Here is a 17,130-nt window from a genome sequence, read left to right on the forward strand (position 1 = left end):
TACCATTGTAAAGGAGACATCTGTCACGTATCTATTCATGAGCTAGAATCCTTAAACATATAACCCTGTCTTCCTCCAGCTAGCGATTTCAAAAAATTAAAGGTCTACAGGGCCATCTGGTACACCTTCATTTTTAACATCTCATTACTAAATCATCTGAAGTCAAATACTTTAATTCTTCTAAGGAATGCAGTCTTTAAATATGGAAACAGAGCAAGTTTACAGTTTCATCATACTATCATGCCATCTTTTTTTGAGAGAGTGCCTCACTCTGTCACCCAGGCTGGAATGCAATGACGCTATCTAGGCTCACTACAGCCTTCACCTCCCAGGCTCAAGCAATCCTCCCAACTCAGCCTCCCAAACCACGCCCAGCTAATTTTTCTATTTTTTGTAGAGACAGGGTTTCACCGTGTTGTCCAGGCTGGTCTTGAACTCCTGAACTCAAGCAATCCACCCGCCTAGGCCGCCCAAAGTGCTGGGATTACAGGCTTGAGCCACCACTCCCGACCCATACCAACCTTTTGGCCAAGTTTTCACTATTTACAAAAAAAAAAAAATCAAATTATTTATAATTGGCAGGAGCAGGAAAGAAAATGCAAGTGTTCTGTATAACCAATCATTCGATTCTCAGTAATAACCCACTCAAAAGTACCCATGTACTGATATGCAAAAAACCCAACTACTTATCTAGCCATTATGACACTAGGTTCCTAGGCTTCAACAAAGCAAAACTGGGCTTTACTTGAAAACCTTTTTAACTCCTCACTCCCTTAATCACAGGATTATAGAAGACAAAATGGGATGGAGATTATAGGTTTAAAAGATTCAACAGAAAATCTAGAGCTACATTACTGAACACCTCAAACAGAACCACAAGATTGGTAAGGGAAAAAGCTTTGGGACCCAGGGAAAAGAAATCTACACTATATTTATTATATAATTTCCTAAATTCTAATAGATTCCCAAATCTTAAAGAGCTGTATTGTGTTTGTAATAAAACTACATGAATATGATAATGGTAATAAGGTAAAAAGAGAGAAAGAAAACCACAACATACAGCATCAAAAATAATCGGATTATAATCTTAGATTTTTGGTTTCCAACGTCAAAACTTCAAAATAAGTAACTTTTACAGATGCTCATGGCATATCTTTAAAAGTAACCCATTTTCAAAGTTAAATTTGCCTAAAAGGAGTTCATCACATAGAATATTTAAGTTCATATACATGTTCATCTCTTTGAAGTTTCAATTCTTCTATTACTCTATGTTAAACTGGCTCCATTTTTCAAGAAACAAAGTTAGTTCTCTTCTTGACACATACAATACATTCAAGTTCCATTAACATCAATGGTTCTTACTAGCAGTAACTAGCCGTCAAAAAGCTTTCTAAAACTTCATCAATTTATATAATGTAGCAACATGTATACCTGAAAAAGGTGCTAAACACTTGTTAAAATAAAAACTGAGATTTCGCTTAATAGAAAACATCTCCATTTTGATACTCAGGGCTTCATATTCCTGTTAGCGTTAGTGAAATCTGAGAACACATCGCCAAACTTCAAAATGAATATAACCCTAGAGAGGATTAATAGTTTTAACTTGCATGCTGGTTGGTCAAAAAGAAATATCCCCCTGTAGCTATACAGGTACTTGGCATGAAGTGTAACTTTCACAAAAGCCTGTCCTATGATATCACGAATTAACAGAAACTCACTACTTCAGGTTACATAAAAACCCACTGCAATCTAAACTGCCGGAAAAAATTTATGGTTATCTGGAAGCTCAAGCTAAACGATTCCAACCCCTCCAAATTTTCAAACATCAGGAAAAGTGCAGAATGTTTTTAAGTTGAAGTAACCTCAGAAACTCACAATCTAGATATTTTGTCTCCCAAATTCCCAATACTGATAACAGATGTCAACAGATAAACAATTCAATACTATGTCCTCAGTATGTAGTTCACGGACTGGCTCACAGTAATGGCTCAATAAATATTCGAGAAACGAATGAATGAACGAATGAATGATGATATAGTCTTAAATTAAGAAACGATAAAATGGTCTTTTTAAACTCACAACACTAACACAAAACATCTTAATGAAACTACAAACAAAAGTAAAAGCATGCTAAAAGCACCAACTTCTCTATGAAATACATTTTAAACCGTTCATTTGGAAATTTTCAAGTGCAAAAGAATCATCAGATATATTAAATTTTTAGTCATTTGATACTTTTATATTCTAATAATGAAAGCTCAGCGTTGGGATAAGATGAAAGGGAGAAACGTCAGTCAATGTATTCCGCCTGTTTAATGGATCCCATAAATCAAAGCTTTCCGTGAATTTTCTAGAGCATATTCATGCCAATCTTTTAAGCCTATTGTCACTTTCACACATGCTCATAGGAACAAAATGACAAAGAATGCTATGCCTGAACCACTGGATTCAGGACACAAAACACTTGATTAACAATTGTCAAGGCTATGAATAGTAAATATCGACAGACATTTTCAAAATAAAGTACTCCCACCGATTCCTACATAAATCGAAGCTCTTGATTTCTTTAAAACATTCACTAGACTGCTGAACTTCCAGACGTTTGAAAATATGCCTACAATCTCCTCGTGTGCGACAACTGGGAGTGAACAACCCGTTTGTCAATTGCGGATGAACATCGCTAAGCGTTTTCCAGACAAAAGAGCGTTAAAAGACATTCCATGCACATTTATTCATCACCCATAAATGTGTTTTCTCCCAAATTTCGTTTTATGTCGTATACTTAAAGTTAAATACAGCAAGTTGAAATTTTAGTCAAAAGCACGCCGGTGCCTTACAAGCTGTCTAACTGCTACATCTGGTGGCAGCACACTTGCTTGCAAGGAGCCAGAAAACTTAGAAAACAATTGTAACCGATCTGGTGCATGTTTGCAATAACCTTTACGCAGATATTTCCCACAAAACCCACGACCCTGTCAGAGAAGAACAGTAGCCTACTTGCAGCAGAGAATATAACGCACAAACACGCAGGAGGCAACGGCGGAGGAGAGAAAGTTGCAACCATCTGGAGGGGCGGTTTTAAAAGCCTGCCCACGAGTCAGTCTGTCGTTTAAATTGCTCTAGGGGGCCACACAGGGGATCAAAGTCTGCCTAGGTAATTTCAGTGTCTCTCCCCAAATGAGAGACCCTGCAAGCGAGGGGCATCCTCCAGGTCTGGGGCAGCAAAGCTCGCAGAGCGGGGACCGCCTCTATGGGAGGAGTGCGCGGGGGAAGGGGAGGGGGCTCGAGGACGAAGGCTCCAGCGGGAGGGAAAACCCACCAGAGACCGGAGGCCAGGAGGTTAAGAGTACTGAGTGTGCTGGCAAATGGAGCAGAAAGGGGCTCGCGTCCGGGGGGAGGCTTCCCACCCTCGCAGAACTGGCTCCCAGGAACCCCAGGCGAGTCTGTGCGCCTCGCCCCGTCCCCACCAGCGCGCACCCCCTCGTCCGTCTCCACCGCCACCCGCGAACCACCACCCACAGCCAGGGCAATACCTCCCCAGGGCCGGGGAGCCGGGCGGCCTCGCGTCCACCTCGCCACCATCCCCCACCCCGGGGTCTGGCGGAGGAGCCCCGGGGGGGCGCGGGGGTCCGCGGCACGGGAGGGGAGGCCCGCGAGCGGGCGCGGGCGCGGCAGTGCTTACCTTCCCTGGGCCTCCCGGATGGCGGCGTGTGATTCAGCAGGGACCTGGCCGCCGCCGCCGAGCCCGGGGTTGGAGACGTGGAGAGCTGGGACCAAGATGGCGGCCCCTCCAAACTTCCACTGCTACTTTGGACACTCATCAAGCTACTTTCTGGGAACCCGACTCCCCCCCTGCGACGGCAGCGGCGGCAACGGCACCGGCACCCGCCTCCGTCATGGCGGGGGCCGCGCTAAGGGCGAGCTAAAGAGCGAGGGCTGGGAGGGGAGAGTCAAGGGGATGGGGGAGGAAACCGAGAAGAGGGGCGGTGGGGAGGAAAGAGGTGAGGGAAGGAGAGGGGACAGGGAGGAGGGAAAGGGGGAGAAGCGAGGGAGCGGGCGGGCGCGCCGGAGAAGAGGCGGAGGGAAGGAGCGCGGCGGCGGAGGCGTCGAGGGGGTGCCCTGGGGCCGGGGTCGGAGCGCGGGCGGAGCGCGGGCTGCGCCGGCCGAGGAGACTTCCGCGGGCGGAACCTGCCGGCACCTCTGCAGTGCGTCGGCCCCCGGCGTCGCCCGGGAGGCGGCGGCGGCGGCGGCGGCGGGCGGTGGGTGGCGGCTGAGGCGGCGGGGTAACCTCTGCATCAGTTACAGGCGGCGGCGGCGTCACGCGCCGCCTGTGCAAACACTATCGCGAGGCTCCTGCGCCTCCGGTAGCGGCGGCGGCGGCAGCGGCGGCCGCGGGAGCAGGCTTAGGGGAGGGACCTGCCAGAGACTGGGGGGGGGGGGGGGGGCGGGGGGGGGAGCGAGCGCGCGAGGGAAGAGACGAGAGCGTCGGGGCGACCCTGCCGCACCCGCAGATCGCCGCGCGGCGCGGGAGCCCGGGGTTGCCGGACTCGCGTGCGCGGGGGCAGCGTCCCCGCGCCGGCCGGAGGGAGGCGCGCCCCCGCCGCGCCACTCGGGCTCCGTCGCTGCTGCCACCTGACTCCCCCTCTATTCCCGCGGAAGCGCGCCTGGCTCCTGACCCACACCCAACCCGGGGAGAAATGCTGCTGCTCTCGCTCAGCTGCCGCTTCTCGGGAGTTCAATGTGATCATTTCTCAAAATGGAACTGAAAAGTTGAAAGTTCCTTCTTTCTTGTCCCTCTGTACTATGCAGAAAAACGTATGTGCGCCTCCCCGTCTGCAGAATGGGAATAATGACCGAATAAAAGAGCTCTGAAATGGGTAGTGGGAGAGTTGGGAAATAAAACTTTCTCGTGTTTTCTAAAAAAGAGTGAAGGAATCTTTAATGAAGAAATTGAAAATTACCGGTTTCGTAGACTGTATGGTATAGCAATTATTTGTTTTAAAACAGTAAGTGGAAAATCTAAATGAAAAATGTGATTACTGAATTCACATATTTAGGAAAACAGCGTTCATCTTGTAGAAGGTATGGTTTCTAGAAATTTCTAATTTGTTTCTAGTATCTCTGCTGAGTCCCGACTACAAAAATCCCAAAACAAATGACAGCATTTGCTAAAATTTATAGATACAGTGTAGCTTTCGACAGACCCACACAAGTACACTCACACCAGGGACTGGGCTTCTTGTACATAAAAGAGCAGTCTAGTTCAGGAAAAGTACAACAAGGTTATTTCTCTCTAAAAAAACCAAATTGCATAGAGCACTAAAAAGATTATAACATAACGCTACTGCACACACATGAGGAAATGGCATGATTACCAGGGGGACAAAAATGTCGTTTCTATTTTTTATTTTTATGACTTTGCATTTCTCATAGTAATGTTTTGTTCAGATAAAGTATCATATTAGAAAAGAACCTTGATTGTCAGTTATCTCCAAAAGTAATTGTAGTTGCCTTGTGCTTTAGATACTTCAGTGAGTTTTTAGTCTTGTCTGCTTTTCAAACTTAAGAGGGACATCTCACAACTTTATTGGGGTATGATTGACAAAATAAACTGCATATATTTAAAGTGTACAATTTCTGGCCGGGCGCGATGGCTCACACCAGTAACCCCAGCACTTTGGGAGGCTGAGGCGGGCGGATCATGAGGTCAGGAATTTGAGAACAGCCTGGCCAATATGGTGAAACCCCGTCTCTACTAAAAATACAAAAATTAGCCGGGTGTGGTGGCACGTGCCTGAGTCCCAGCTACTGGGGAGGCTGAGGTAGGAGAATGGCTTGAACCTGGGAGGCGGAGGTTGCGGTGAGCCAAGATCGCGCCATTGCACTCCAGCCTGGACGACAGAGCGAGACTCCTAGACTCCGTCTCAAAAATAAAAAATAAAAATAAAGTGTACAATTTGATAAGTTTTGATATATATACATCCCTGAAACCACTTCTACAAGGAAAGTGGTGAATGTATCTATCACCCTCCAAAGTTTCCTCTATCCCTTTGTGGTTCCTCCTCCACTCTACTTCCATTCTCTCTAACCACAGATCTTCTTTCTGTCATATGGGTAGCTTTACATTTCATAGAATTTTAGATAAATGTTGGCCATACAGTCAATTTGTACTCTTGTCTGCCTTTTTTTTTTTTTTTTTTTTTTTTGAGACAGAGTCTTACTCTGTTTTGCCCAGGCTGGAGTACCATCTTGGCTCACTGCAGCCTCTGCCTCCCAGGTTCAAATGATTCTCCTGCCTCAACCTCCTGAGTAGCTGGAATTACAGGCATGTGCCACTACACCCAGCTAATTGTGTATTTTTAGTAGAGACAGGGTTTCACCATGTTGGCCAGGCTGGCCTCCATCACCTGACCTCAGGTGATCCGCCCAGTTTGGCCTCCCAAAGTGCTGGGATTACAGGCATGAGCCACTGTGCCCGGCCTTGTCTGACTTCTTTCACTCAACATCATTATTTTGAGAGATTCGTCCACATTGTTGCATTATCAATAGTTTTTATTTTTAAGTAGCGTTCCAGTGAATGAGTATACCACACTTGTTTATCCATTAAACTATTGATGGCCATTTGCATTGTTTTCACTTTTTGGCTATTATGAATAATGGTGCTAAGAACATTCATGTACAAGTCTTCCTGTGGACATAGACTTTCCTTTCCCTTGGATACATACCCAAGATCTTGCCATTCGATTTTTATACCTGAGTACATGCACTATAAGAGGAACAGAGTTTCTGTAATGACATGTTGATAAATGTATGCTCTTTCTGTATTTTTAAGAGTAGGCTTAGTCAGCAGATTGTGGTGAAAAGCATATGGGACAGGAAGGAAGTTAAGAGACCTGAGTATTAGTCTCAGCAGGTAACTTGATTCAATTTCTTCATCTACAAGAAAGAGGTTAGAGTCACTGAGTGATTTTTAAAGCTCCTACCTGAGACTATACAGAGCTCAGTTCCTCTCAAAAATGGTAAATAAAGCCCAACCAAACAGGTTTGATGATGGTAGGTTATCTCTCCCAACCTTCTCCAGAGCTTCAAGCTTTTCAGTTGCCCTTATACCAATTCATATATTTTTTTTTTCAGTTGTTACCCAGGCTGGAGTGCAGTGGTACAATCTCAGCTTACTGCAACCTCTGCTTCGCAGATTCAAACAAGTCTCATGCCTCAGCCTCTTCAGTAGCTGAAACTGCAGGTGCCCGTCACAATGCCTGGCTAATTTTTTGTATTTTAGTGGAGATGGGGTTTCACCATGTTGCCTAGGGTGGTCTCAAACTCCTGAGCTCAGGCAGTACACCCACCTTGGCCTCTTAAAGTGCTAGGGTTACAGGCATGAGCCACCACATCCAGCCTAACTCATGTTACATTTAATGCAGATTGGCTACGTTTATTTTTAATGATAACTAGACGATTACAGCATATACATGATCAAGTTACTTTCATTATATTTTTGTTGTGAATACTTCCTTAAAAGGACAATTAAATGTTTGATTCCTGTCTTCATGTAGTTTTTGATAAGACAGTACTCACCAACCTTAAAGATAAAGGCCCCTACTGGCAATAGGGAGTTATTTAAACAAACTGTGGCTTAGCCTGAAAATGGAATGTCATGCCATTATTTAAAATCATGTCTTCAAAGAATACCAAAGAAGATAACATTTTCACACTATAGTAAGTGAAAAAATGGATATGATCTGGATTTATTCCTAAGTATGCATCAAAAACAACTGGAAGTACTCAGGAGGCCAAGGTGGGAGGATCACTTGAACACAAGAGTTCAAGACTAGCCTGGGCAACATGATAAGACCCCATCTCTTCAAAAAAAAGAAAAACTGGAGGGATGTGCCCCTAAAAGTTAATAATAACTAGCATTGGGCTTTGAGATTACATAGTTATTATTTATTCATGTATGCTTTTCCATATTTTGTGAAACAAATCATGTATTTCTTTTTACATTCAGAAAAAGTTCAATAAATACTTTTGAAGTAATTGAAGCATAAAGAAGGCCTCTGGACATAAGTTGTGCAAATACATAATTTTATAAAATGATTATGTCAAATAGATGAAAACTTTTAAATGGCAAGTAGAGGCTTCTCCACACCTTGACATTTGCTAGGATATGGGCATTCAAAAAATGTCTGATAAAAAATAGATCAAGGCTGGGAATGGTGCCTCACACCTGTAATCCCAGCACTTTGGGAGGCTGAGGCAGGAGGATCACTTGAGCCTAGGAGTTGAAGACCAGCCTGGGCAACAGAGTAAGACCCCATCTCCATTTTAAAAAAAGAAAAAGATTAGATGGTTACAGTGATAGATTACACAATAGGAAAAAGTATAGAAAAGTCAGAAGAGTCCAGATTCAGACAGAAAGAGACACTTGCCACTCTGTAGGGAAGAAGAAATCTCAAGAGCAAGAAGAGATCATTGGAAGCTTTCTGGCAATCTTCCATGGAGGAATATTCCCAGAGGGAAAGCCAGCTTGAGAACACAAAAATGAACTGAGCAAGTAAAAGGTAGTAAACCTGCCTAGAAAGAATCAGGAAGAGACTGGAGAGAACGTTCTGAGTGCTCCATGGGGACAGGGCCTTAAGCCTCTAGTACAGACCAAGGGCTCTGTCAGTGTTGTGGAATTAATGAATGATGACGATCAATGAGCTGGGATTCAGGTGAAAGGGCAATGCAGGAGAAGTCTTCAATGATGACTAGAGGATTACAGCATATACATGATCAAGTTACTTTAGTTATATTTTTGTTGTGAATACTTCCTTAGAAGGACAATTAAATGTTTGATTCCTGTCTTCATGTAGTCTCCTGATGGAAGGTCAGATGCAAAAGTGGAAGGTTTGAGCCCCGATCTGTAGGATGATCATAATTTACAATGATGTTTAGTAGACTCTTTACTATTTCTATACTATAGTAAAAATATTTACAAAGCATCCAATATTATAGACATACTAAAATGCATTTTATACTCTTAACATTTGATTACTTCTAAATTCAAGGAAAAGATTAATGTCTGAGCCACCTAAGCCCCTTTCCCCCAAACCAACAAGAAATGAGCCCAGAGGCCAGGCACGATGGCTCATGCCTGTAATCCCAGCATTTTGGGAGGCCGAAGTGGGCGGATCACAAGGTCAGGAGTTCGAGACCAGCCTGACCAACATGGTGAAGCCCCGTCTCTACTAAAAATAGAAAAATTAGCCAGGCATGGTGGTGCACACCTGTAATCCCAGCTACTCAGGAAGCTGAGGCAGGAGAATTGCTTGAACCCAGGAGGCGGAGGTTGGCGGAGGTTGCAGTGAGATTGTACCATTGACCTCCAGCCTGGGCAACAGAGGGAGACCCCGTCTCAAAAAAAAAAAAGAAAAGAAATGAGCCCAGAGACTGGATGAGGTATCCTTTCTGAGTACTCCCATACAGTGGGATACTGGAGCCTGTTCGTAATGTCCTGGGAGATTATGTACATGGCTTCCCAACTCCACTTTCAGTAATGTTACATGTTACAATTGTAGCCTGAAGTCAACCATGGTGAGAGTACTTATAACTCCTAGGTCAGCAAAAGCTACAAGTTAGAGCTGCTTCTCCACCTCAGAGCCAGTTATTAAGCACTCACCAGCACACCACTGCTCCCATCATACATTTGTCATTGCTGTACTGTTCTCTGTTCTCTTTTTCCCCCTCTTGGCTGAAAGCCTAGGGAGGTCAAGGACCCTTCTCTGTAATGTTTACAGTTGTATTAATACCCAACATCTAGCACCTGCCTGGCATACAGTTGTGGAGCCAACCAACTACCTACACAGCTGGTTAATAAGCACTGGAGTCCCCCAAGCTAACCTGCTCATAAACATCTGAGCTGGCCATCTAGCAGAGGAAGAATAGGCCAAATGCCCCACCATCCCCTCACACTCATCCTTCATTGCCCAATGTTTGTGGTTTGATAAAGTTCACTGACCTTGTTAGGGTTTTCAGATTAAACTATGAATATTGTGTAGGCCATATTTATCCTAAAAAGTTTTTTATTTATTTGAAATTCAAATTATCCGAGCATCCTGCATTTTAATTTGCTAAATCTGGCAACCCAAGCCCTTTTGAAGTAAGCAAAAAAATAGTTCGGAAGGTAGAATCTATGAAAGACGAAGATTTTGTGACCTGGCAGTTCCCTTCCAAAGAATATATCCTAGAGGAATTCTTGCTGCTATGCACCAGGAGATAGAACAAGAATGTCTGCAGCACTACTGTTTGTAGTAGTCAAAACCTGGAAACTACCCAAATGTCCATCAACAAGAGAATGGATAAATTAGAGATATGTATATTTATACAGTGGGATACTACATAATTAAAATGCTCACAAATATAATGCTCATTAAAAAGAACAAGTTACAGAAGAACAAAGTCAGTTTGATTCCTCCTAAAATATGCAGAATCATTCAAAACTAAGTAATATATTGTTCAGGAATACATATGTGATTAAACTACAAGGAAAAAAATGGAAATGAGAAGCCAGGATCAGAGTGGTTACCTCCTTCAGGGAAAAGGGCACATGTGATCATGGGAACTCACAGGGACTTCAAAAACACTGCTAAAAGCACCACTTGTTAAGCTGGGTGGGAGTACAGAGGTATTTTGTCCTATTCTTTCTCTTTAAACTACATGTATATATTAGATCTACTCTTACATGTATGAATTATTACATTACAAATGTTGAATTGAGGAGTACTGGGCCTTCTTCCGTCTTATCAGAGTGAATTGAAATGTCAACATGGCCTCCTCTGCCTGGACTCACCTCCAGATTTTTGTTTCCTTCTTTGTCCAAAGGTATGAATACAGATCAGAGCTTTTAAGATGCCTACCCTGCAATCTCAACACGTCCCCTCAATAGTTTTTTTGATTAGTTGCTTAGACAAATGGCTCCATTACATTAGATTATGAAGAATTCTCATTTCATTAAGTTGGTTCTATCTTCATTGTACAATTCACAAAACCACTGCTTGAAGGTTTTGGTTTCCAAATCCTGAAGAGATAGTTCCAAGCTTTTGTATATAATAGGTTAGATTACACTTCCTCTGCTCTCTCCAGTGATGGAAATGTTTTCTCTCAGATTTGTCAATCCATTTGAAAAAAAAGAAAACCTTGGTCCATACATAACAAAAACTGGAATTACTAGATTCTCAAACAAAAACTGGAATTACTAGATTTATTTCACCTGAGGTTAAAAAATTGTAACCAACTTCAGAACAATAATATCCCCTCCCCCAAAGTGCACTAGAAGCTATCCTCCAAGGACACGGTATTATGAAATGTTTACAAAAACAAAGTACAACAAGCAAACAGTGCTCATATTACAAATTTTGAATCAACAGTGTACCTCTTAATAAAGCAGGCAACTTTGAAAAGTAATTAAAAATATATAAATTATAATTTATAATTATAATCTAGTGTTACACTTTACTCATCCTAAATTTTACTGATTAAACCAAAATATAAATTTATCACATTAGAGGGAAAAACAAAAATGCCCAAAATCTTACTCTGGATATTGTTTCTGCAGTATAAATTTTTTCGTAGGCAAAAGAAATGGAAGTTTCTTTTCATAAAAAAAATCAAACGTCTTTGATTTTTGACAATATCTTTCCCACTCCATAGTAAAGATTTTCAAAATTACTTAATGCCTTCCCAGAAAATAAAAACTAAATGCCAAATCTTTCTTAATTAGATACATGACAAAGGAGACATATATAACCTCATATGTATTTAGAAACTTTGAAACAATATGGGAATGTAAAATATTGATGAGAATTTCTTCCTCCTCTTCCTCAAAAAAAAAAAAAAAAAAAAAAAAGCAGTCAAAATGCCACCAAAATGCCACCACTCCAATGAAGTAAGAGCGGGGATTCTGAGCTGCAAGTGATTTTTTTGTTCCATGATCCAGGTGCTGATTAGAAGTGTGTGTTCAGGGTGCGGTGGCTCATGCCTGTAATCCCAGGACTTTAGGGGCAAATCAGGAACATTCTCCCATGGATTTGACATAATTCAGTGAACCATGAATCACTGAATCATAAAAAGAATTCGTAGTTTGGAAGATAGGGGTTGGAAAGAGCTGATGTCTAAAACAGACTCTAGCTATAGATACAAGATAATATAAACACCAATAATGGGAGATAAGTTGATGCTAAGTCTAAAATGTTAATAGAACTATCACAATATAGTTACATTGAGATTTTATGTATAAAGATAGGAGTTATTCTGGAAGTGTGTGCTCAGGGCGCAGTGGCTCACGCCTGTAATCCTAGCACTTTGGGAAGCAGGGGCAGGTAGATCACTTGAGGTAAGGAGTTTGAGACTAGCCTGACCAACATGGTGAAACCTCGTCTCTACAACAAATACAAAAAGCTGGGCATGGTGGCATGTGCCTGTAATCCCAGCTACTTGGGAGGCTGAGGCAGGAGAATCGCTTGAACCTGGGAGGCAGAGGTTGCAGTGAGCCGAGATCTTGCCACTGCACACCAGCCTGGGCAACAGAGACCCTTTCTCAAAAAAAAAAAATTATTTTTGATCCACTAATTTCATTCTGGGAATCTATCTGGAAGAAACAATCTTAAATTCGAAAAAACATGTCTGTGCTTTTTCTCTTTGTACATAAAGATAATTCTATTCAACATTATGTATAAAAACAATAAAATTGAAAATAACCTAAATGTACAATATTAAGCATATAGTAATAAATTATGGCTCATCTATCTTATAGAAGGCCATTAAAATGTTTGTGAAGATTTTATAATAACCAAAAGCAATAGTTTGCTTATAAGAGCATCTCAGTGAATAAAGCAACATAAAAATATATATACAATATAGTCTCGATCATATAAAAAGTGTATAACAAAAAGAAGGAGAGGAAATATATCAAAATATTTTTATTACCGGTTCTCACTATCTTGCCCAGGCTGGCCTTGAACTCCTGGGTCAAGGGATTCTTCCACATAATTGGAATTACAGGCATGCACCACCAGGCCCAGTTGAAAATATACCAAAGTATTACGAGTGGTTGTCTTGCTGTGGTAAAATAATGGCAGATTTTTGTTGCTGGCCTTTGTACTTTTCAATATTTTCCAAATGTTTTATAGGAACAGCAGTTACTTTATGGGAAAACAAATGCTGTATTTTTTCAAATGACTGAGTTTACTACCCCAGATTAAATTAGCAAAGACCAAGAAAAAGACGGATTAACAGGGGCTAGAAGAAAAACAAAATGTTTGGTGCCTTTTTTTCCACAGTTAAAAGCTATTGTTTGACTTTTTATTGATTCAATTAAGCCAAGGTAGATTTTAAAAGTATTTGTGGACAGCTTTCAGGAACCCACTAGCAGAATCAGAGGAATGGCCATCTTTGAAAATCACAGTAGAAAATAAGAGCAAACAAAACTAAGTCTGCAGAGCAAATGACAAAACTGAAAAGAAACAGGATGCACACATGAAAGGCACAAAAACATAGCAGCAGTGAGACTAAGCATGGTAAGTTATTAAATGTAGATTCCCTATTAATAGAAAAAGCCTCCCAGATTGTGTTAAAAATTAAAATCCAGGCCGGGCGCGGTGGCTCAAGCCTGTAATCCCAGCACTTTGGGAGGCCGAGACGGGCGGATCACAAGGTCAGGAGATCGAGACCATCCTGGCTAACACGGCGAAACCCTGTCTCTACTAAAAACACAAAAAATTAGCCGGGCGAGGTGGCGGCGCCTGTGGTCCCAGCTACTCGGGAGGCTGAGGCAGGAGAATAGCGGGAACCCGGGAGGCGGAGCTTGCAGTGAGCTGAGATCTGGCCACCGCACTCCAGCCTGGGCGACAGAGCGAGACTCCGTCTCAAAAAAAAAAAAAAAAAAAAAAAAATTAAAATCCAATACTTTACTGCTTATAAAAAAAAATCTTAATAACACAAAAAGACTGCAAAAAAAAGGATAGGTAAATATGTAGTAAGCAAGCTTATAATAAATTAGAAAAAGCATTATTAGATTAAAATAGAATTCAAAGCTTAAAGGTTATTTTGATTTAATATAAATATGAGATACACAAAAAGATAAATGGCAATAGATACAACAATTCACAAAATTGAAAATAAATTCGTTAACTATGGGAGTGTTACAGAACCACTACCTCACTGTATCAGTTTTCCTCTTCTTCCTGGGCACATGGGAAAACTATAACTTCCAGTCCCCTTTCAGTGAGATGGGGCCACGTTATTGAGTATAGACAATGGAATGTAAGCAGACATCTGGTGTGTCTCTTCCAGGCAAAAGACTTAAGAGTCATTGCGCCACCATCACACTCTCTCTTCTCCTCTGGTAGGGATTATAGAGACCAGATAAGGATGTGAAGTCACAAGGTGAAAGTGCCCTGGATCTTCCAATCACTGCAGGGAGTGTAGCTGCCCCATAAGTTGGCACCAGACTTTGCACATAGAGAAATAAACCTACGTTGTTTGGTGCTTTATTTGCTATTACAGCATAGCATATCGTGTCTTGATTAATGCAGTGGGCAAATGTCAAACCACCCAAATAGTCAAGAAATTTAAATTAAACAATGAAGTACTACTTTTCATCGATTAAACTAGAAAGAAAAACTTCGAATATTAATAGTCAGTGAAGTGGGGTAAAGAATAATCTTTTCAATAAATGAGGCTAGGTCAAACGGATATCCAGAGGGGAAAATATGTACTTTGACCCTTACCTCACACCAAACACAAAAATGTATTCCAAATTAATTGTAGCTGTAAATATGAAAATTAAAACAAAGCTCTTAAAATTAGAAAAATATTTTTATGATCTTGTTAGGCAAAGATTTCTTATACAGGACAGGACATGAAATGTGCTAACCGTGTGGGATATATTTGATTGGTTAAACAATATTAAGATAAAGAACTTGTGATCATCAAAAAACTTGCTTTAAGACAGTGAAGGAGCTCGGTGCAGTGGCTCATGCCTGTAATCTCAGCACTTTGGGAGGTCAAGGCACGTGGAGGGAGGTCAAAGCTACAGTGAACTGAGATCACACCACTGCACTTCAGCTTGGATGACACAGCAAGACCCTGTCTGGGAAAAAAAAAAAAAAAAGACAGTGAAAGGATGCTGGGTGTAGTGGTATGCACCTGTAGGTAGTCCTAGCTGCTGAGGAGGCTGAGACGGGAAGATTGAAAGTTCAAGATCAGTCTGGGCAAAATAGGAGACTCTTACCCTGCCCCGATCTCAGAAAAAAAAAAAAAAAAGACAGTGAAGGCAACCACAGGGTGGAAAAAGATAGTTGCAATACATATATCTGACAAAGGACTCGTATTCAGAATATGTAAAAAACAAAACCTTTAAGAAAAAGACAGATAATATAGTAGAAACATAAACAAAAACTTGAACGGTTGTCTCACAAAAGAGAATAACCAAATGCAAAAAAAAAAAATGCTATATTTATTTAGTCAACAACAACAACAAAGCAAATAAGGCAAATGAGATACCACTCAACAGATAGGCTGAAATGAAAAATATGAAATGTCAATAAATATGTGCAACACTGGGAACTCCCACACACTGGTGAAAGTGGATATTGGTACCTGGTAGCAGTAATCATTAAAGTTGAAATGTCCATATCTGTGATCCATCAATTTCATTCCTAGGTATATACCCAACAAAAAGGCATTACATATATTCATCAAAAGCACATGGACAGGAATGTTCATAAAGCAGCACTGTTTGTAATAGCCTCAAACTAGAAATTACCTAAGCACTCATCAGAATAAATTGTGGAACATTCACATAATACAATACTATGCAGAAATGAGAATTAACAAATCACAACTAAACACAATGATGTAGATGAACTGTACAAAAATAATATTGGGCAAAGGAGGATAGACATGAAAGATTACATACTATGTGATTCCATTTATATAAAGTTTAAAAACAGGCAAATCATTCTGTAGGTTAAAAATCAGGACAGTGGTTACCCTTGAGAGGATAGGAGGGAGGCTTTTGAGTGACTGGTAATGTTCTGTTTCTTAGTTTAGGTTCAGGTTACACAGTACGTTTACTTTGTGGAAATTCATCAAGCTATACATTTAGATTGTACACTTTGGTACATGTATGTTATACTTCAATAAAATGTTTAACATATACAATAAAAATATAGACACACTACACACACAATATAAAATTATGGGAAGTATCTAGTTAAACTAGTTGATATGGTTTGAATCTGTGTCCCTGCCCAAATCTCATGTAGGATTGTAATTCTCAGTATTGGAGGTGGGTCCTGGTGGGAGGTGATTGGATCATGGGGGTGAATTTCCTCCTCTGCGCTGTTCTTGTGATAGGGAGTGAGATCTCATGAGACCTGGTCATTTAAAAGTGCCACCTTCCCTCATTTCTCTCTCTTGCTCTTATTCTGACCATGTAAGACATGCCTACTTCCCCTTCGCCTTCCGCCATGACTAAAAGTTACCTGAGGCCTCCCCAGAAGCCACACACATGCCAGCATCATGCTTCCTATACAGCCTGCAGAACTGTGAGCCAATTAAACCTCTTTTCTGTATAAATTACCCAGTCTCAGGTATTTCTTTATAGCAGTGAGAGAGCAGACTAATACTCTAGTATTCTCATAGCTTGTTGGTAAACTGGTACAAACATTTTGGAAAGTGATTTGGATATATGTACAGTCCACTTTAACTGTGTACCATACATATATTCCCATTTCTGAGAATCTTTCCTAAGGAAAAAATCCAAAATATGGAGAAATACTATGAATAAAAATGTTTATCACAGAGTCAAAGTCAATTATAACTATAGCATGTCCTGTTAGTATAGTTTTATTCAGCCAGTTGTGACTACTTTGAAAACTCTAGTGCAACATGACAAAAGCTTTTGATATAATGTAGGGTGAAAAAGGAAACAGAAAATTGTATGCTATTATTATAACTAAGGAAATATACCAGTTAGAATAGCATAACTAAAAAGGAAAACACACAAATGATATATATGCAACTTTCTTGCCCAATCTCATCTACTCTTGTGACTCATATGGATCACATATGTACAGAGCTAGACAG

The 17,130-nt window shown here is 41.2% G+C and overlaps 1 protein-coding gene across 2 annotated transcripts in view; it reads right to left on the reverse strand.

Moving 5' to 3' along the window:
- Positions 1-4,318, reverse strand: part of TLK1 (tousled like kinase 1) — a 166,493-nt gene extending 162,175 nt beyond the window's left edge. Inside the window, exon 1 of one of the 2 annotated variants that reach the window (XM_031651351.1) lies at positions 3,683-4,318. In XM_031651351.1, coding sequence (XP_031507211.1) covers positions 3,683-3,821 — 139 coding nt within the window. In that variant the 5' untranslated portion in view covers positions 3,822-4,318. Of the gene's footprint in view, positions 1-2,997; positions 3,449-3,682 lie in introns of those variants that run through there. The other variant, XM_031651352.1, reaches the window with a different exon arrangement.
- Between the last annotated feature and the right edge of the window lie 12,812 nt (positions 4,319-17,130).

This window comes from Papio anubis, chromosome 10 (genome assembly GCF_008728515.1).
Source record: "Papio anubis isolate 15944 chromosome 10, Panubis1.0, whole genome shotgun sequence".
Taxonomy (NCBI): Eukaryota; Metazoa; Chordata; class Mammalia; order Primates; family Cercopithecidae; genus Papio; species Papio anubis.